Source organism: Alligator mississippiensis, chromosome 4 (genome assembly GCF_030867095.1).
Source record: "Alligator mississippiensis isolate rAllMis1 chromosome 4, rAllMis1, whole genome shotgun sequence".
In the NCBI taxonomy this organism is placed as follows: domain Eukaryota; kingdom Metazoa; phylum Chordata; order Crocodylia; family Alligatoridae; genus Alligator; species Alligator mississippiensis.
This window is the reverse complement of record NC_081827.1, coordinates 6,891,526-6,912,424: the sequence shown is the minus strand read 5'-3', so window position 1 is coordinate 6,912,424 and position 20,899 is coordinate 6,891,526. Positions and strand designations below refer to the sequence as shown.

The window sequence follows — 20,899 nt, the reverse complement described above, 5'->3', positions numbered from 1 at the left end:
ACCTCAAAAACTCTTGCACACATACATGATAAGCCAGGCAAAAGTTCATTTATCTGCCTTAGAGCGATGAAACACTAAGTCAAGAGGAATGCTCGTGTTGGGAGAGCAGCATGGGCCATTGGTTTCCTGTCTCTTGCTGCGCTAAATGTACTGAAGCCCCTCATGGTGCAGCGGTCGGGGGAGAGGGCCTGCGTGCAGTGCATGCAGATTGATCTGATGATATTTATTCTACATGCTGAACGAATACATGCCTCAAAAGCCCCAGCCCCTGCAGCGTCTCTGTGAAGCAAAAGGTGCTGATTTCTGGGCTGCTTTTGGCGAAATGGGGAGAGGGAAGCCGCCTTCCTCGATAGGCATTCGGCACTCAGAATTGCCTTCCAGCGCAGAGGTCTTGAAATGCACTCGGCTGGGCCGATCTTCAGGGTGAGGTTGAGAGCGATGCTAGGAGTTGCTGATGTCCCTGGCTTGTGTTTTGTCGACAGTTAAGAGCGTTTAGTTCTCGTGAATAATCCAAATGCTCGGTGTCCTTCTCCTGGTGCTAAAAATGATTGAGAGCGCGAATGAAAACCATGTCATAGGATCATAGGAAAGCCAGGCTGGAAGGGACCTCACGAGGTTATCTAATCCTGCCCTCTGCTCGAGGCAGGGGCAACCCTCATTTAAACCAGCCCTTAAGTGTCTGTCCGACCTGGTCTTGAAAACTTCTAAGGATGGAGATGCCAGTTTCTCTAGGCAGCCTGGTCCAATGCTTGACCACCCACATAGTCAGAAAGCTCTTCCTAAATTTCCCCTGCTGAAGCTTGAGGCCCTTGCGTCTAGTCCTGGCCACAGAGAAAAGCCCATCTCCATCCTCTCTCTAATCGCTCGTCAGGTATTTGCAGACTGTTGTCAAATCTCCACTCGGTCTTCTCTTTTCAAGATTGAACAACCCCAGTTCTTTCAGCCTTTCTTCCATGTCTCCTGATTATTCTTGGTGCTCTGGGCCAGATTCCTTCCAAGCGATGCACATCCTTCTTGAAACAGGAGGCCCAAAACAGGATACAGGACTCCCGGTGAGGCCTCCCCGGTGCTGAATAGAAGGGAAGAATCACTGCCCTCAATTTGCAAGGGACCCTCCTGTCAATACAATCCAGAATGCTGTTGGCTTTTCTTTTTTCTCTTTGCAACAAAAGCACACGGATTCATGTTCGGCTTATGGTCTGCTGCACCCTCCAGGTCCTCCTCTGCAGTATTGAAGCCTTGCCAGTCATTCCCCAGTCTGTATTTGTACATGCAATTCTTCCATCCCAAGTGCAGGACTTCACACTTCTCCTTGTTGCATTTCATCTGATTGATTACGGACCGTTTCTCTAGCCTTCCTATCCAGAGTATCTGCAAGTCCACCCAACTTGGTGGTGTTTGCCAATTTGCTAAGTGTGCACTCGTTCCCATCGTCCCAATCGCTAATGAAGATGTTGGACTATCCTGGTGACGGGGGAAGCAGCGGTGGTGTTATATAAGCATTAGGGGGTGGAGGGTAAGTGGCACTGTCATCTCGGGGGGCTGCAAGGATGAATGTTGCTGTTTCTCATCTTGCCCCTGCCGCAAAAACATGTCCTCGCTGGGACCGCATACCCCAAAATTCAGTGGCAGGTGCTAACCTGTCACCTTCCCCCAAATACTTGGTCCTTCAAGGCGCCCCTCAGGCAGGTTATTACAGCTAGCTTGCATTAAATTATCCCTTCAATACTTTTGTGACAGCTGTTTTAGGATTCAGAGGTATCTTCTAAAACCCCCGCCTTACATTAAGAAGTGATTCTGGACCCGATCCGTAAGTACCTAGTCCTGAGACTATGGCATCTCTCCTGGGATGGCCCAGAGAGCTCCCATACGAGGAGCTTGTCTCTCCGTGGCAGGACCCAGAGGCAAGCGCGCCAGTCCAGAAGGGAACTGCTATTAACTGGGGAAAAGTCAGCTTACAGATCTGTAGCTAAACAGTTTAGTGTTGACACATCCGCTGCTTGATTCAGTGGGGATGAATGTTTCTCAGGCAATCATTGCTTTGTTTCATCCACAAGATGGAGCGATCACAGCTTCGCAATGATGCCTCTGGAGATGATTTAAAAAAAAAAAAGTGTGTGGGGGTGGAAATAAAGTTAGAGTTGGGCTGCTGTAAACTCGCAGGGTCTTTTTCTGCTCTCCGATATCTCAGTGCAAGTGGAAATTTAATTCTGTACAACTGGGATCTTGATGTGGTTTTAATTGGGGTCAGAATCTGCCCGCCCGGCCCTGGAGTTCCTCCCAAACTTCCGTTCCTGGATCGTTCTCCTGCTGGCGTTCTCCGCAATATACTCTCCAGCGCTTTGCCCGCGACTGTGATGTTGATATCCATTTCGTAGCATTGATTTCACACTGACGGCTTTGAGTTCGGCTGTCGCGTTGCTTTTGAAACAAAGCTGACTTCCTTAGGGAGGGTCAGACACATGCAGGCTCTTCCTTGCTGAGATTTGCCACCTTAGAAGAATATTAGTTGGGTTCTGGCAGCTCCCAAGCATCACAGAGAGGCAGCAGCTTCCTGAATTGTGATTACGCCCTTGCAAGATATTAGAGGATACATAACGTGTGATGTGAGTGACAGCCTCTCCAAAAACTTTTTCTCAGGCTAGATCTTGCTAATGGTGGCCATACCTTAGTTACACCGTGCAGGCTTCATCGAGGAAATCATTACTTCTGTAATGAGATCTACCTCTCCGTGATTAAAATAAAAAGCAAGGAGAGACTTTATAGCAATGCACCCACACTGCTACTCAGTTGAATCAGAGCAGAAAGATGCTTTCACTCATGCCTGGGCTGATGCTTAATGAAGATTTCCTGTGCTAGGAGACTGCTGCGATCCAGAGCAAGTCAACTGGAAACTGGCTTGGGCGGCGGAAAAACTCTGCCTTATTTTTTTAGGGGGTCTTTCCTCTCCAGGAGAGAACATTTCTCACTTCTTGTTAAGGCACATGGAAGTGGTCTGGGTGAAGGGTGGGGAGATGAACCTTTCAGGTTAAATCAAGGAGAGTGTTGGGATTCGATATTATTGTCAAAATGAGCTTTCCGAGTAACGAGGAGGGAATTTTGAATCCTTTGCTCATTTTCCCCCTCCTGTGCCTTTCCCATCGACAGGAAAAGCGTGTATTTCCTTCCTTAGGAGTTGAATGACACTCTTCCATCAGAAAACTCTTTGGAGCAGGGGTTAAAATGCTGCTCATGCATGCAGGGCTGTTGAAATCATAACAGACCATGAGTTAAAGAGTAGCCAACCTGATCTGTTCAGCATGACATTTTGCAACAGAGACCTAAGGAAAGCGCGTTAAAGGTCGAATGATCACTATCTCTATCCCCATCCAAAAATCCACTAAGGTTTTGACCTGTAGATACATAGCGTGGCTGTCTGTCCCCATCTCCTGGCAAGTTTGCATCCAGTGCTTTTGAATCGGCTACAATCTTTGCACCCTGGTACAAATTCTTTAGCTAAGGCAGTAGATGCTCACACCTCTCCATGTTGGGTCTAAAATGTGCTGGCTCCTCGTCCTACTTGAACTGCTAACCAACTTTGAACTCCGTGATCGAGGTTCTTGAAGCAATTAAGACGCTTGTGTTCAGCCGGGCTTATTAGCGAGTTACTAAATATTTTGTATTTAAAACAGTTCATAATTATTTGTAAACCCCATCTTCTGTTCTGTGTATTCACTTTACTACCTCCTTAGTATCCAGATAGCCGTAGTATGGAAGACATTAACACATTTATTTCCCCCCCTCTCACCTCCCATATGGAAAAGAGGCAATATTACTCTTCTTTAACAGATGGGGCATCAGTGTGCAGAGAGAAACTAATTACCCAGGTTATGCATGAAGAGCGAGTGATAGGACCAGCAATGGAAACCAAAGCCGTAATTGCAAGACAACCATATTTCCTCCTACGTGCAGCTCTGGGGACAATTTGCTCATCCAGGCTGCTCATGGGACAGTTTCTCTGGCCTAGGGACTTCAGGCTTCATAGATATTTTTTTTAATTATTATTATTATTATTTTTTTTTTTTTAAGGACAGAAAGAAGCATTGTGGCAATAAAGTGTGATTACCTTCCTGATAGAGCCTGTACCATTTGGCCCTGTGATGTTTCACTGGACTTTGATTCTGCCCTAATTGACACTGTGGGCAGGCGTGGGAAAAACATTTTGTGACTTGACCAGGAGCTTCATAGTCTGAGATGGCAAACGCATATGCCAGTCCTGAGCAGACTAGTTACCCAGAATAATTTTGCATTTGCAATATGAGCAAAATTTGAAGGTAGGCTTCTTTACCACCTGATATTACAGGTAGCTTGCATTAAATTATCCCTTCAATACTTTTGTGACAAGTGTCTTAGGATTCAGAGGTATCTGATATGACTTGTCACTCTTTTTTGGTAACTTATATCAGCAAGGGAATGGGCTCTTTCCTATAGCGAGTATGGGAGCTGTTTCAGATACTGGAGGAATCCGAAATATTTATCTGACGGAAAGCTGCTGACGTTCCCAAGTAAAGACCAGCACAGCCACATCGTTGTTGCGTTACTCCAGGTTACACATTTTTTTGTTTTAATCTTGAGCTCCGTCACCTAGGCAGGTCCTTAGGTTTCCATCTCTCGTGTTTTGTGGAAGACTTGCTTGGACACTATTCCAAGCATATAGCCCAGCTATTCTCTTGAGAGACTCTTTCCAGGCAGACAGGTGGTTTATCTTCCATATGGGCTAGATATTTATCATCCACACATTCCTCAAAGCAACATCAGTTCAGTGGTAAATGATAATGTTGTAACCAAAATAATTCCCCAGCGTCTAGTTTTTCTGTGACAATATTGCGCCTTCCATCATTCTGGTACCTACGCAGTTGACAGGCTTTCGATAACAAACGCTCTCTGATGGCCCTGCTGTGCTGGATCTTTCATTTTAATTGCCCCTGTTATACCATGAATCAAGGGCATCAAACATCTGGCCCAGCGGTCAGATCCATCGTTCCCCCTGGGGTCAGGGCCCCCTTGGGCACGGCCAGCAGTGGCAAGAGGCCACGCAAGGGCTGTGCCAACACAGCCGTGCTTACCCCACTGCTGGTTGATCTTGTTTCTGTTGGCACTGGATTTATGACCCAAATGCTTTGTTTTGGGTGGACTCAAATCTTCAGACCGACCACAACTTCGTAAATTCGATAATAGGCAAATTGTATTGATACGCAGTGATAGCAGATTAGAGTAATGCAGGCAAGGCAAACAAAATAACAACCCGCCCTCCATTTTACTTATCTACTGGTTCACAGAGGGAAGATGCACTTGGCAGTACGCGAGCTTCTTCCTTGAATGTCAGATGTCAGCAGCCTCGGAGGCTGAGGGCCAAGACCTCCCCTGCAATGGGCTGGTGGCATGTCCTCGTTCCATGGTGGCCTCGGGTTCCCCTCTCGGGGACATTTGCTGCTCTGAAATCCCTCCTTTTCTATTCTTTTTCTCCTGACGACTCTTCCTTTCCAGGTGCCATTGACTAGTTTCCCTGTGGTCACAATACTGTCCAAGGTTTGTTCTGTTAGCTTATTCCTTTGTTTCAACCAACCCATCACATGCACACACCTTAATCTGGTTATTGACCAGTGTCTTCATTTGGGCATGCCTCGACTCCTCCTAATTTGGTCTGTCCACCAAGACCGGGAATCCCAGGGGCTTTGCGCGACCTGGTTCGACTGCAGCAAGCCTATCTTTGCTGTGGTTTTCCAGGGAACGGTGCCTTGCATGTCTTCAGTTTCCCACCCTGTTTGCTGGCGTCAGACATGGTTGGCGCGTCTACACGTTCATTAATGCACCTTAGTTACTGCACATTTAGTTTAGTACCTCTAATAAGAGGTACTGAGTGTGCAATAACTAGAGTTACTGCACAGTAGTGCTGGCGCATGGATTTTTTAGTGACCCTTACTGTGCATTAGCCTAATAAGACTACGCAGTAGGCTATTAGCATGGTTTTTGCCATGACACGCTACTGTGCAGCATTATTAGGTTAATGTGCTGTAAGCATCTCATATAGACGCACCCAAAGGGTCTTAAAAAAACCCCACCTTTGCCACAAACAGGCTTTTAGAAACCAATTAAGCCTTGCCCCTCCCCTGGACCATTGCTCTAAATCTAATGCATATTACTCTACCTACGAGCTAATGCTACTTCCCAAAAGCAAATCTCTCACTATCATTTTCTAGCCATCAGTTTCCCTTGCTGGCCCCCCACCGATCCCAGCACCCCTTACACCAGCTACACCAGGCTTGGTTATGGCCCATGAAGAGCCCTGCAGTCCAGATCCAGCCCAGGACATAAGCTGAGTTTGACACCCTTGCTATAAACGATAATCGGTCCCCCTTAGTACCCCACAAGAATCAGTACGTTTTCACATTGGTGAAGCAGAAAGGTGCAAGAAGATGGAAGGGAAAATGGAGTGGATGAGAGGGGTCTCAACTGTTTTCAAAGACGAGATAGGGCAGGCCAGTGGCTTCTTTATAAGCTGAGCATTTAAGTGCTACCCAGAACTGGTTCGATGGGATGTTATTACTCAGTCACCTGTTCCTGTGCCAGTCTGTAGGAGCTGCAGGAAGCAGGGGCATGTAAGCTAATCCCACTAGAAATAAAAAAGTGATGGCCCTGAAACCCATCTTCCCAACTCCTTCCTCTTACCCTGGCTCGAATTAGCCTATAATTGGAGGGACTTCAGGGTAGGCTTCCCAGACAAGGAAGGGGCAGACAGAAGTGTTACAGATGCATAGCTGTCTACCTGGGCTCCTGCTAAATAACTGTAATGCTTCTGTGTTGTAAATGATATTGCTAATGTGAATTAGGGGGCTAGAGCCTTGGCTGTTTTGTCTTTTTTTTTTTTTGCTATCTTTCAATGCAAATGAAAGAAGTTTTGGGGTTGGTAATTGTTACGGAGCCATTATTTCCCAATGTCAAGGTTTTGCCTGCATTTTGCTAGCTGGCTCAAGGTCCCCAAAATGTTAATTTAATCAGGTTTTGCTACGTATTTGAAGGGTGCATCGAGAAAAGAAAAATTGCTTGTGGTTCCACACGGATGCCCCAAGATGTGATAAAGAGAAGGACGTTCAGGCTGAGTATCATGAAACCCGTCTTGATCGTGAGATCACTCGACCTCTGGATTATTCTCTCCAGGGAAGTTGCAGAAGCTTTAGCCTCCTTGCATTTTGAAACGAAGACAAGGCAGGGTATTTAGCAATGTGGTGGAGGGAACAATTTAGCATCTGCAAAGGAGATCCAGCTGCATCACCCAACGTGTCTCTGCCGTTTCTATTCCTGTGGGTTTTTCTTTAATGAAACTGCTTCCCTGTATTTCCTAGGATGTGTTGAGCTGTGCGGCTGCAGTGGAGGTACAGGCATTTTAGGGATGAAACACAGACCGTCCACTGGCCTGCCTGCCGCCTCATTCCCTGCAGTGTGTAGTTGTCCTATTCGAAATAATACGCATCTTCCGTCGGCTCCTGTTCAGACCTGTTTCACCTCCCACAATTTAGGATGTTCCTTTTGCTAATCAGTCCTTAATGAAAAAATGATTTAGGAAAATAGCTAGCAAAGTGATAACTTTTAGAGATGCCCTTTGTCTGCCATGATAGTTAAATGAGTTGACTGGTTTTACTACTCATTTATTTTCCTCTTTCTATTATAGAGTCATAGGAAAGTAGACTTATAAGGGGCTTCATGAGGTCATCCAATCAAGCCCGCTGCTCAAGGCAGGATTATCCCTGATTAAAACTTCCCAGCCAAGGGATAGTCCAGCCTGCTCTGGAAAATTTCCAGGGGTGGAGATTGCAGGAAAATTCCCCTGGAAAATTTCCAGGGATGGAAATACCTTCCTCTAGGTAGCTTGTTCCAATGCTTAACCACTCCCCAAGCGAGGAAGTGTTTCTCATCTCGGACCTAAGTTTCCTCTGCCGCAGTTTGAAGTCATTAGTCTTCACCGTGTCCCTGTGGCCTCGGAGAATAGTCTATCCCAGTAGTTCCCAACCTTTTTTATGCTGCAAATTGGCACGGGGGCTGGGCTGAGCACACGGAGCTGACTTCCTCCCACCTGGGGCTGCCCCGCCGCCCAGCTTTAACCCCGCATGTGACTGCTGGTGGTAGAAGCCGCTCGGCCGGGCGGATAGATGGGGATCCAAGAGGCAGGCTTGTGCCACGACCCGGCAGCCAACCCGTCACGGTCTGGTACTGGGCCACAGGTTGGTGGTCAGGAACCTCTGGTCTATCCTTCATCTATGGATTTCATAGGTTTTTATGATGATGATCTTAAAAAGGGCAGCACCTGCCTGCTTGTGCGTATGAAAAGCACCGACGCTACTGTGAGAACTAGTCTAAATGATATTATTAATCATATTAATGCTAAATAGCCTAACATTATATAAACAGGAACTAATTTTTGAGTAACTCAGCTGAGAGTAGACATTAATTAGCAAAATTGGGAGGATGTTTAAAAAGCAGTTGTGTGATTTAGGAGCGTGAGTCCCGTTGACTTTCAGGAGGACTTGTGCTACTAAAGAACTGGAGTTTTGGAAAATCCCACTCGGTCATTTATTGTGGGGATGTTTGCATGTTCATCCGGTAAATCGAGGTAGGTTTCATTAACTGGGGTTCATGAAATCAGTGGAATGTAAATGCTTTGTTTATTTTATTTTTTTAATTGCAGTAACGAAAAAGAACAAACCTGAGCATGGGAAGGATAATAGTAGGTTTTTTAATCAATCCCTGAGGTTTTTTGTGGGGGGGGTTTCCCCCCTAATACTACTCTTATAGCCTAGGTAAGGCAACCATCACAGGCCATAAAGTTGGGAGTTAGAGTGACTTAAATTTTCCTGAAATGATGTGCATTTTTTTTAATACAAACGACTGTCATTTGCAAAGAGGTGCTTCATTTTACCTAAAGTGCTTTTCTGTCTAGAGGGAACGCTTAATTGTAGTCACAAATCACCTCAAATGCTTTCATAGAAGGATAAAACAAGTTAAATTTGTATATCACTCTGCAAGTGCAGGTTCTGAATTAGATATGAGATGCAGATTTCCATTCTTTCTTTTCTCTCTCCAGGAATTTCATCCTAAGCAGATGTTTTACAAAAGTGTATATTTGTATAATGGCCATTTAGTGTCAGTGGGATTTTGGACTGTTAGCATGGGGTGCACGCAGTGACCCGGCATCCAGAATCTGATCCTGTGCTTTGCTTTGCCTTTTGATTCAGAGAAAGCGTCTTAACATTTTACAAGAGGAAGACGACGGTGGTTATGTTAAATAAGGGTAATTACTGAGTGTTAGGGGAATTTTTCTATCCTGGATGTGCCCACGTGACTTACTCTCCCACACTGGGAGAGTACACCCCACAGGGCATTAACCTTTATGGGTTTTTCTTCCGTTTTCATGTGCTCGTGAGAGATGATTTTAAATGAGGTTGTTGATACAGTTTCTGAATCCCCTGCAAATTGCATCTGAATGGCTCTTTTTCTAGTAGAATCATCCAAGCAAACGGAATATGAATCAAAGCCGTTCCTCCAAGGCTTCATCCCTCCTTTATGGCTCTGTCTTACAGCAAACCGTATCTCCAATTTCACTCTTTGGAGAATAAAAAAGGAAAACAGTACTTGTTGAAAGTATGTCGCTGAGCCGTGATTTCTTATTTATTTATTTGCTGGTTTGGATTTATGGCCATGGACCGGATTGTAGAGGGCTAGGTGTACTGTTGTGCATGCAGGTATCCCATACTGTCTCTTATTCCAGTAGGTAGTTTGAAATCAGGCAGAAGGCACGGCAGGCACCTTGTTCAGAAAGGTATAAATTAATTATTTTCTATCTAGTAGCCCTGCTATGCAAGTACATTAACAGCATTTGACAAATTAGACCGTTGCCTGTGAAGGCTTATGCCTTGGTCTGTATGGCGCCACCTTGCTCTGCCCGCATTAAGTTTTCAACAATTCAGGTTTTTAAAACACTTTTGCTTTCTGTCATGGGGTTTCTGGCCCACTCCGTATCATTTACTCTGCCTGCGCTGATACAGATATAATAAATGATACCTAGCCCGTGCAGCTAGACCAATCTGCTTCCTACTGTTCTGCGAGATGTCTGAGCCTTTGGGAAAGAGTTGAGAGCAGGAAGTTTTTTGGAGCGTTGTCTTCTAGCACCGGTTTTGACGTATTGACTTGTGCTTCTTGAAGAGATCAGAGAAATGCCAGAAGGTCAGATAGGTCGGCGATTCTCAAACAGGATGCCGCGGCTAGGGCTGGGCAGACGCCTGTACATGCTTCACAAGACAGAAACCCAGAGATTTCAACCAGGACCCATCGCATCCAAAGCTTTCTGCCCTGCTGAGGTCTTTCTGAGTTTTTTGCAACAGAAGAATTATTCTTATTATTTTCCCATAGTCAAAAAAAATAATAACAGAAAGCTAAGAGCTGGCATTTTCTGAGGGGTGCCTAGAGTCTAAAAAGATTGAGAACCACTGGGATAAGTATATGGCATTGAAATAAATAGCAGAGCGTGCGTGAGAGAGAGCGAGAGAGCAGCAGGGCTGGTTTTAGTACTGCTTGTTAAGGTTTTTCAACATTTCCCATTATAAGACCCTGTTTTCAGTTGCTTGTGACTTTGCAGAGCTTGAACTGTCTGGACTGAATTTTTCCATGCCAGGTGTCTGCCTCAGGCTGAGTTATTTTGGAAAATGTTAGTCCACATATTTCCACTTCAAGATTGCATCTAGGGGGAAACTCATCGTTGTTCCCACAATGGGGAAAACAAATTCTGGTGACCTTTTGGCTTGAAAAGCTCAAGTTCCTCATGCTTGCATATCAAGGACTTGGATTGCGGCAGTGGAGAGGGCTGCTGTGTCTGATTTTTCCTCTTCTGGAGAGTTGCCTAAATTTGGCCCAGTTTAAAGCCTTGCACAAGTCATAGTTCTCGCATGCTCAGTACAGCCTTGGTTTTAAGGAGCTAACTCTGGGTGGTTGTGTCTGCAGCCTGGAGCTGAGCAGGACTTTTGATGATGTTGGAGCTTTTGGTCGTTCCACGTTGTTTTGGGCCTCACTTGTTCGCATCCTGGGCCCTGCTCCGCTGCCTGAGTCCAAAGCAGAGGGCATACGAGGAGCCTGGAGAAAGAGAGCGAGTCTGGGAGCCGTTGAGCACAGAGTATGTGGACAGAGGTAGAGGTTGGTTGATGCCTAGGTTTGGGAAGAAGTGGATCAGAAGTGGCAAGAAGACTGGGAGGCGGAGGCGGCTGGTTGTCTTGGCCAGTGGAGTTCAAAGGGGTGAGACTGGGACTTACTGGGCAAGGATCCTGGGGTCCAAAGCGGGGTTGGACTTGATGATATGCTCAGGTCCCTTCCAACCCTACCAACTATGAAACTATGAAAAGCCTCAGAAGTGAAGACGGGGATAGGCTGGGGAGGAGAATGGGATTAGGACAGTGCCAGGGCAGGGGAAGAGAAAGAAGTGGAAGGCAAAGGTTGAGGAGAACCATGCAGAAGAGATCACTCTTTGGTGGGGGTAGGAGTGGGCAGAAAAGTCTCCATTCATGTCCACCCCCCCACCAGAGCCTGGAGAGGACCACAAGCACCCAAAGGACGTGGATAAAACCCCCTTTTTAACTCCTTTAAAAGGGAGGGGGAGCTGCTGCCAAGGAATTTGCAGCTGTGATGCGGTTGCTCTGTCTGTGTGGTTGGCTAAATCACCCCAACATTGACTGCAAATGTAGGAGGGTTAAAGTCGAATTCGTTTTGCTACGCTCGAATCCCTACAGAACGATGCAGACCGAACAGTTAATTCAACACAGCCTAGCTCAATTTATCCCTTGATATCAATACAGTTATGTTTGTCTGCACCCGAAGTCTCGCTGGTCGCCTGCTGTCGGCAAACACTGGCAGAAACCTGCTACCGAAAGTCTCCCATCCCATCTAGTGCTGATCCACATAGGGAGGAGAAGAGGCTTCCACTGGTGTGCGTTACTCCACTACCTTGAGCGACACAAGTCTGTGTCGGGTCTAACGGCTCCAACGCCGTTGCTGACTGCCCAGCCCTGATTTCAGAGCGCTGCCCATCCTGTTCACTGGACGAGGCTGGGGCTCCCGGGGCGGGGGAATAGCCCAGGCGATCGTGTAGTTATAGACAGCACTACCATGCATCTGCATGGGGGGTTAGATTAAGGTTGCCGACTGCTGACTTTCCCTAACTTTCGGCAGCTTCATTTTGCATCCTTAATGTTCTGTTAATATAGCTTTTTGTGTTTTCCATCAGGTCCATTTATTTTTTATGAAGTCATAAATAATGTAGACGGGGAAGAACACTTACAGCATCAAATTTCCCAGCCTGTAGAGCTGCTCCCTACGAGAGCTGTTCCAGCGTCCTTATTAAGTTTTTAGTCCATCTTTTCTCAGGCAAAACTTGGCTGTTCTTGAGTGGAGGTGTTCCCCCTTCCCTGCCTGCTGCACCTGCTTTCCTCCCCGTCTCAGGGGTGGGGGACCTTCAGAGCTGCTCCTGCCTGCTCCAGCTGAGCTGTCCGAGGGCTAGACCCAACTCTGGGATTGACAGCAGCAGTGACCCCCCCACCCCCGCACCTGCTTCTGGGGGGTTTCAGGACCCCCTCTGCATTGCTGCTGCCTCTGTGGCTGTCCCAGCTGAGTCCAGCCCCCATGCAGCCTGGCTGGAGAGCGCAGGAATGGTTTTTAAGCTTTCTCCATCCCCAGGACAGCAGGGAAAGCGGCAACCTGCCAGGAGGGGGAGGAGGGGACAGACAGGGAAGGGAGGGAACGTGCCTCTGAGCCTGGAGGGAAGGTGGGGTGCTTACCTGGAGGGAAGGTGGGGTGCTTACCTGCTTTGGGAACTTTAAAAAGTTCCCACAGCTTGCTCTGCCCACACCGGTCTGGGTGGGTGGTGGGAGGAAGCTGGGAGCAGGGGACACACTCACCCCTGTTTGCCAAATCCTGGCTCTGCCTCTGGGCAGCTCAAGATTTGGTGGATCCTCAGTTCTTTCTACAGATCAGGCCCCTTTCAGCGGTCTCATATTGAGTGCAGTTGCTGGCATAATTAGGAGGGCAGGAGTGCTGGCTGCATCTAGTACCCTTGCTGTCCCACTGACGCTGTCCTCTGAATCTTAACCATTTTCCTCTTTGCTAATGTGCTGCCTACCCCAGCCGGTATACTACCACTACACAATAAATGTCTGCGCTCTTTTTGCTGCCTGTGGGTTTTTCTCCCACCTGACTAACATTGCTCTTGTAGCTGCCGGATTTTATGAAACGGACTCACGAATGATGCTCTGGAAGGACCAGTTCGGAATAATGCAACACTAAGCAGGATTTCCCTTTTATTTCTCTTTCAGATTCATTCAGGAGATCGAACATGCCATGGAGCTTAGCCCGAGCAAGCAGTGCCCCCTCCGGGAGTTCCTCACCATGTACATCAAGAACATCTTCCTTAACCAAGTCCTGGCAGAGATCAACAAAGAAATAGAGGGCGTCACTAAGGCCTCAGACCCGCTGAAGATACTGGCCAATGCGGACACCATGAAGATGCTGGGAGTACAGCGGCCTCTCTTGCAGGTAACAAATGCATGGCTTGCCAGCCCGTTTCAGTCGTTATAAACCTATCTCTGCAGCAGAAGTAGCAGCGTACCAGGGTCCCATCCAAGTGGCTCGACTCTTTGCCAGCTCCTCTCCTTGCCCCCTGTTCTCAAACCATTTTTCACATGGCCAGACCTGTAACGAAGGCATCTCTGCCTCCTTGCCAGTGAGCTGCTCTAGCATTAGGCCTTATTCTTTATGAGCCTTCACATGGCGCCTATACAAATGGGTCATGCAACCAAAGGCTTGGAGGGGACCTTGAATGCCATCGAGTCCAGTGACTGAAATGGGAATTTTATGGATCAGAATGAGAATGCATTGGTGGAGCTGGGATGAGTTGCCCTCAACACTGGCGAAGGTTTTGCACAATACCGAGTCCTCCTGTGGCTGTCTGCAGTGCTAGCACTCTCTCAGCGGCTCCTAATAAAAGAAGAAATAAGGCCAGTTAGCTACAGGCAGAAATCCTTTGAGAAGCCTTTCAATACAGGGTGGAAAATCACATTTCAAGGCTGCTGTGCTGGCTTCCCGGGCAGAAAAAAGAATATTGAAACCGTAATAAAAAGATGCAGTCTAAGGTAGAATGGGTCTGGTTCAGGATTGGCAGCTTGAGTTCGCTGGATATACAGAAAAGTCGACCTATTGTTGTCCTGGGTCTTTCTTGAACCTTTCTTGTTTTTCCTTTGGGAATTAAAACCGATAAGACTCCCAAGTCATTTTGCTCAGGCAGATGACCTTATTGGGTGCTGATAATGCTTCTTAGATATATCGGTGTGTCGATTTTGGATCTGGGTCACTGAAGCTATTAACCTTGCAAATTTATGTTAGATGTTTAGCAAAATAGTATTTTGGGGGAAAAAGAGGTGGTGGGTTGCCTCTTCTATAGGCTGTGAATTTGTTAAACTGCATCAGCGCCTTTGCCTTTAAGGTCCGTTTGGGGGCATAGATGCATGGGGTTGGGATTTCTTAATTGTTCCCTATAATTTGCTCCGCATGATGGATAGGAGTCGTTTTGAACAGAAATTATTTTTCCTCGCAGCATTCACTTGCTCCTCTAGTCTGACAGTTTGCTGTCATTTTATATGAGGATAACTTGAGGGAGAGAGGATAAGTATTTCTGCCTCTTTGAACCGAGCAACCCAAATAGGCCCCTTAAATAATCTATTGATTTTTCTTTTCTTTTTTTTTTAAATGTAATGTATAGTCATTGCTGGATTGACAGTCTGGATGGCTGAAATCTTTCCTTTACAACTGAAAGAGCGCAGATAAGCAGCTGCCGTGCAAAGTAACCTTGCCCCACTCTGCCATTGTTGCTTATGCCGAGCCAAAATATTTCACCTGTGCATTGAGGGGATGGTATAACCGCCCTTGCCTAAAACTCCTTTGGACTGTGTTTGAGACCGCCAGCAAAGGGACTGGTCCTGATGGTAGCTTTGTGGTAGACAGCAGGAGCCAGAACCCTTACCCCGGCTTTGCAGAGTTCATCTTCGAATAGCCGCCTCCTCGGAGAGCTGCTAAGCTCGGCATACGTGAATCGAAGGCCTCTTTCAATAGATGAAAGGTTTTCTGCCGTTCTAACTTATCCCGTCCCTTGCAAACAGATGCTGTAATTTGGCAATGGCAAAGTTAAAGATTGTAGCAGCCCGTTATAAACATTGCATTTAACTGTGGATATGGCCTCATACGTAGGTTTTATTTTTTTTTTAGCCATTATTCTCTCCTGAAATGTAAAACATTGTAAATCACGCTCCTTTTAGCGCTGAGAAGTCATGAAAAATGAAGTCATTTGTTTCAAAATTATTCAGCATTAAAGTTTATGCTGCGATTGTTTAAACCAGTATTAAATCAGGCTGCAAACAGCTTGACAACTTCTTATATCCTGTTCCCATGCTGTCGGTGTCAGATGTGATAGATCTTTTCAGCAAGGTAGCTGCTACCGGCAGCCGTCTCAGGAATGCAGTTTCAAACATATTTCATGGCTTCATGCCCAGTAAAAAGGGTTTCTTACCGGTTTGATCTCTCCAAACCTGGGGCTGGACAGCTCATACCCGAGTGGAATTTTCCTTTAAGGCACGCTTGCATTTATCACAGTCGTGTCATTCAGCGTGCGGCGTAAAAGTTTTCTAACAAAGCGCTGATTGCTGAAAATCTAGTTAAAGTCTCATTCCGACTTGTGAGTGCACAGCTGTTTGCAGTATAATGATTTGCTTGAGATAATTACCCTATTGCCTGGACTGATTATCCCGCATGCTAAGCGAAGTCACTGCTGGGGATCACTTGTGGATTTCCCGAGGAAACATTATCAGTGGCGGCGGCATATTGTTTTCATCCTGTCAAATTACTGCATGTTAATAAGAAGAACGGTCACAGTGAGTGGCATTCAAATGGCAACCGGTGGTGGGGTGACTGTTGCACTCTTTGGTACCAAGTGGATTTCATTATTATTAGGGTAAACAAATTAGGCTTCTTTTAAGGTCTGCTTGAAGCAGTAATCAAAATCTATTAGACTACAATCAAGGCTGATCAATGGCATTTCTTGCTCTCGAGGGCGAACCTTGGAGGAAGCACCTGTTCTAATGTATCCATGCGAACGCTATTTGGCAACCAGGCCATGGCTCCAAAGCATTGCCATGTTTTACAGACGTTTATGCCTTTGGGGCGGGCGGCATTCATTTTACGGAGATGCCGGGCACGTCTACACGAGACGCGACGAGCGCAGTAGACCAACTCTATCACGGAGTGAGCGCAGCAGACAAAACCCACGCTGATACGCTGTAGAATTAGTGGCTGCGCGTTAGCATCACAAAAAAGCACGCGCCGCAGTGCCGATTATGGCTCATTCAGTTTAGTACCTATAATTACAGGTACTAAACTTAATGCATCTTAATTATGGCACATTAATGAACATGTTGACGCACCCACTGAGAGGTTGAAGTGTGTTGCAGGTCAAATGCTGAATCAGTGGCAGAGTGACAGAGAGACCCCCAATTCCCATGTGAATCGCAGACTCCCACACTTTCTCAGTGGAAGTCCAAAACTCCCTGTTCACTCGAGTATTTCTTTAGATGCTGCTTGCTCCCTTAGTGCGATGTTCCTCCTCTCTGGAAGGTTTTACGACACACCCAACTGATCCCACTGCAAGTCTGCGAAGCTCTGAATTGAGCTGCGGCACGTGAGCATATCCTAACAGGGCCTACAAGTTGAGAGGTGAAGACAGATGTTACAGCAGTTCAGTCTCTTTTCAAAATCACTCTCTCACATGTTCAGTAAAGTATACGCAGGGGATTGTGTTTGTCTTTGCGAGTTGGACACACAGACATAAGCAGCGTGAGCGAATTATTGTCTTTTTCCTCAGGATAGGCACATTTTAAATAACAGTAGTGTTACCTTCTTCAGACAGTCCCACGAGCGTGCCTTATGCTTGATCTGAAAGGCAGCCCCTTTGGGAGACTGCTGGAAAAGGCACCGTTGGTGATGGGCCTTTAGTAGTCTAGGCTTTTATCCATGAGATTCATCCCTAGGCATCTAACAGCCATTCTCTGCCTGGACTTTCTGAATCTTTGACCAAGGACTTCCTTTATTTGAGCCACCAAATATCTGTTGGACGGTAACAACTTTTTGGCTGGTGCCAACCCAGGATTTGAACCCATAACCGAGAGACCATCATTATCACCAGCCTGTTTGTACAAATCCACTTCACATTTGCTTACCCATTCTGACAGCCTGGAAATGAACTGTGGCTTAATCTAATTCGCACCTTCATTTTAATTATAGATATTGCGACTTGCAACCCGTTCAGCCCTTGCAACAGCCACATAAAGCATACGCTGGGGCTGAAGTAGCTCATAGCCACACAGCCATAGGCGGCATTAGCTCTAGTTTGCAAACAGTCTTCAAATGAAGCCCCAGGTAAAGTGTGCCGTGGTGTCTCATCTCTGATTTAAGTCATTACATTAGTTGCTAACTACGCAAGAGCTAGGTGGTGGTGGTAGCATGCATGGCGACCGTGATCGTGGTAATGTTTTCATCTCTAGATCTCAAAGTGCTTTTCAAGGCAGGTTGGTATCGTTTTCCCTACTTAGCAGGCGACGATGTGAAAATGCAATGTCCTTTGTATAATCCTCTTTTCATAGGTGCTACTGCTAACTCTTCAGACCTCTCTCTTACGGTTTATTTGCAGCGCGCCAACCAGTATTGTTTCTACGCAGCAGTGGAGGGATGCTGCTAGATGCCCAGGGTAAAAGGGAATGGGCAACTTCCAGTTTGCAATTGTGAACACGCAGCTGCCGGCCACATCTGCTTTTTTTTCGGTTGTCCTTTCTCCCACTAAGTTGGTGCCCAGGGCAGTTGCCCCCCCCCAGTTATGTCACTGTTTCTAAGTGCCACTTTATGTTGAATTCATGGGCTGAATTATGTTTCTAATTAAAAAGCTAGGGTTTCTGTGGGTGCAATCTTTTATTGGACCAACCGCACAGTTACGGTAGACCACTTTGTGAGTACAGTGCAGTTGGTCCAATAAAAAGACCTCGCTTGCAAAAAGCCTCGCCCCTCTCGTGATTCCTGGACCATCCAGACTCCCAGCCTTTTTTTGGACTCGGAGCTTTACCGTTGTTTTAAACCTAACGTGTCACTTTTTGCTCCCAGTTGGAAAAGAACAGTTTCCCCAGGTTTTGGGTGCTGCAAACTGTGGTAGGAACAGGGTGAAGCGTTGCATTTTTAGGGAGTTTTTTGTGGGTCTTGATTGGCTGCTGTCTGCTTTGATCTCTCAGCTGGAGGATTCTTTGGTGAAGAAGCAGGGAGAGGTAATGGTTTATGACACGTCTGCTGACAGGGACTGAACTGCATTAGCGCCCTGTCAATCTGATCTTCCAAGAGCTGCCTTTTTTGGAAGCGTATTTGACTTTACTCACTATCAAAGGCATCTCCAGCTTTCAGGGCTGCATAGGAAGAACAGCGGTCTGTCAAAAAGGGAGGGAAAGGACTGCATTCGAGGCTGGGAACCACTTGGATCAGCTGTTGTTAAGGAGCAGCAAAATGCTAAGCCTGGAGGTTATCCCGGAGCTGGAAGGAGCACAAAGGCCGGGCTGCTCTGTCGGGGCAAATTTTGAGGCCCTCTGTCGTGTTTCTCATAATTCGTCTGATAACTGGAGACTGATAACCGGAGCAGAAGGACAAATGCCCTCCCCTTCACTTCTCACCCATTGGGGATAGCTGTGCAAAAGCAAGAAGGAGCAAAAGTTGTCACCTTCTCTTTCAGCCCGCAAGGTTAGGAGCATGGTTTCATTAGAAGCAGAGCAGGTTTATCAGCTAGTGCTGCCACTTCCCCGGTTATAACTCTCTGAAGGCACTCTCCTGCAAAAGTGCAGTTGATCATAGACTCATAGAAAATGAGGGTTGAAGGGACCTCGGGAGGTCACATCTAGTCCAACCCCCTGCTCAAAGCAGGACCAGCCCCAACTGCATCATCCCAGCCAGGGCTTTGTCCAGCCGGGTCTTCAAAACCTCCAAGGATGGAGAGTCCACCACCTCTCTGGGTAGCCTGTGCCAGTGCTTCAGCACCCTCCTAGGTAGAGAGTTTTTCCTAATATCAAACCTAAACCCCTCCTGCTGCAACTTGATGCATAGCAATGCATCGATGGCTTGAGTAGGACTTGCCCATGCATCTTTTTCTTGTTCTGTTGAGGTGCCCTTCAAGGCCAATCGGAGGAATCCCATATGGAGATCACAGCCCCGTAACGGAGTTGGAGGGAGTTTAGCATGCACAAGAACTGCCAGGGGAGGCCAACAAGCCTCAGTCCTCCAGGTACTGAATAGTCCTTCAAGACACTGAGCACCATCAGTTCTGACCGACTTCAGCGAGACTGGAAGAGCATGGAGTATCCTCTAGGACTGACCCTTTAGAGAGGACTGTGCTGCAGCCGCAATTATAATGTTCATCCTCGCCACCGGCTCAGCACGTGTTTTTTATTTTCTTTCTGCAGGAAACCACTGAGCAATCCCTAGTCATGTAAATGCACCCCGACTTCTTAAATCTTCTTTTTAATCTTCTCTTGCACTCTGACTTTTCCAGGAGTTGCTCTTGACATTTGGTTTATCCCCAACTCTTCATCTGCCCCAGCTTCAGATGCCGGCCTTGATTGATTATTTTAATTAGCCAAGCAGCACAGACAGGCTGCCTTCATGGGATAAATATTGAGCTCATAAATCTTCATTTTGCCGCCTCTGCAGAGCTGCATGCTCCATGTCAGAAATGGCCCCTGTTATCTTTGTCGGCAGCAGAAGCCATTTGGCTTGGTCGCGCTCATATATATTTAAAGATCAAGCTGTACATTTCTCATTTGTAACCGTGTTAAAGACACTAAGGCCTTGCCCATCAAGGCAAAGGGGACAGGCCATGGAAGAAGACCATGCCTTCTCGTTAAGGGGTCACTGGTGCCAGCACTAATCTTTTGAAAAGTACATCTTGGGAATTTAGTTAGGGCCATGAGAATGAAATCCCCCATCCATCCATCCTTCCAGCTCCCTTTTTTCTAGATACTTTTCAATTTTAATCTGATGTTTTGACTTAGCTGTGGCTGCTCCTATGATCGATGACCATATCTGCAGTGTCCAGAATGTCCTTAGCATTCGCTTGCAAATAGCTGCAAAGGCAGATTCTGATAAACAGCACTTGACCAAGGTGCACGTGCTTCTCTGAGCAATAGGCCTCGAATGCTTTTCTTTCCCCTTCTCCAGAAAAGTTAAACTGATGCTTGCATTTGAGGAAGGGGATTTTTCTCTGTGCTTATTAGCCCGAGGTTAACGTTCTTGATTGTGGCAATGCAGAAAATGCTCCGTTGCCTTTGCCTCACCTGTTTCCAGAATTACTTTGTGAATCCCAAATGCAATTTAGGTAGAATGGAGAGGGTAAGGTGTGAACCTAACTGGTTCAGAGAGGCATAAGGTCTCATATGCAACAGCCTATTTTGCCAGATTTAACAGTTCCAAAATGTCACCAATTTGGAACCGGGTGACAGCTGAGTTGGAGTGCTGTGGATCTGACACCAGGGGGTGGGAGTGAGCGCCCACCCCAGCATGCTTTGCAATGGGTGAGTTGGGAAGACCTGCTTGCACCCGTGCTTTGAGAGGTCCAGTGGGCGGGTGACCTCTGGCGGGGGGCATCGTCACTTTTCTGCCTAAACACGAGTTCAGTGAACTCCTGTAGCCGGCAAATGACCAAAGTCTTCGGTGTTCTTGCCTGACTTGGATAAAAAGTGCCAACAAAAGGGGAGGG

General features: G+C 46.7%; 1 protein-coding gene across 2 annotated transcripts in view; it reads left to right on the top strand.

Annotated features, from left to right (window-relative positions):
• EXOC4 (exocyst complex component 4) overlaps positions 1 to 20,899 on the top strand; it is a 558,473-nt gene that overhangs the window by 398,843 nt on the left and 138,731 nt on the right. For both annotated transcript variants that reach the window (XM_059725748.1, XM_059725747.1), the window contains exon 11: positions 13,389 to 13,608. In XM_059725748.1, the coding sequence (XP_059581731.1) occupies positions 13,389 to 13,608 (220 nt within the window). The remainder of the gene's footprint in view (positions 1 to 13,388; positions 13,609 to 20,899) is intronic.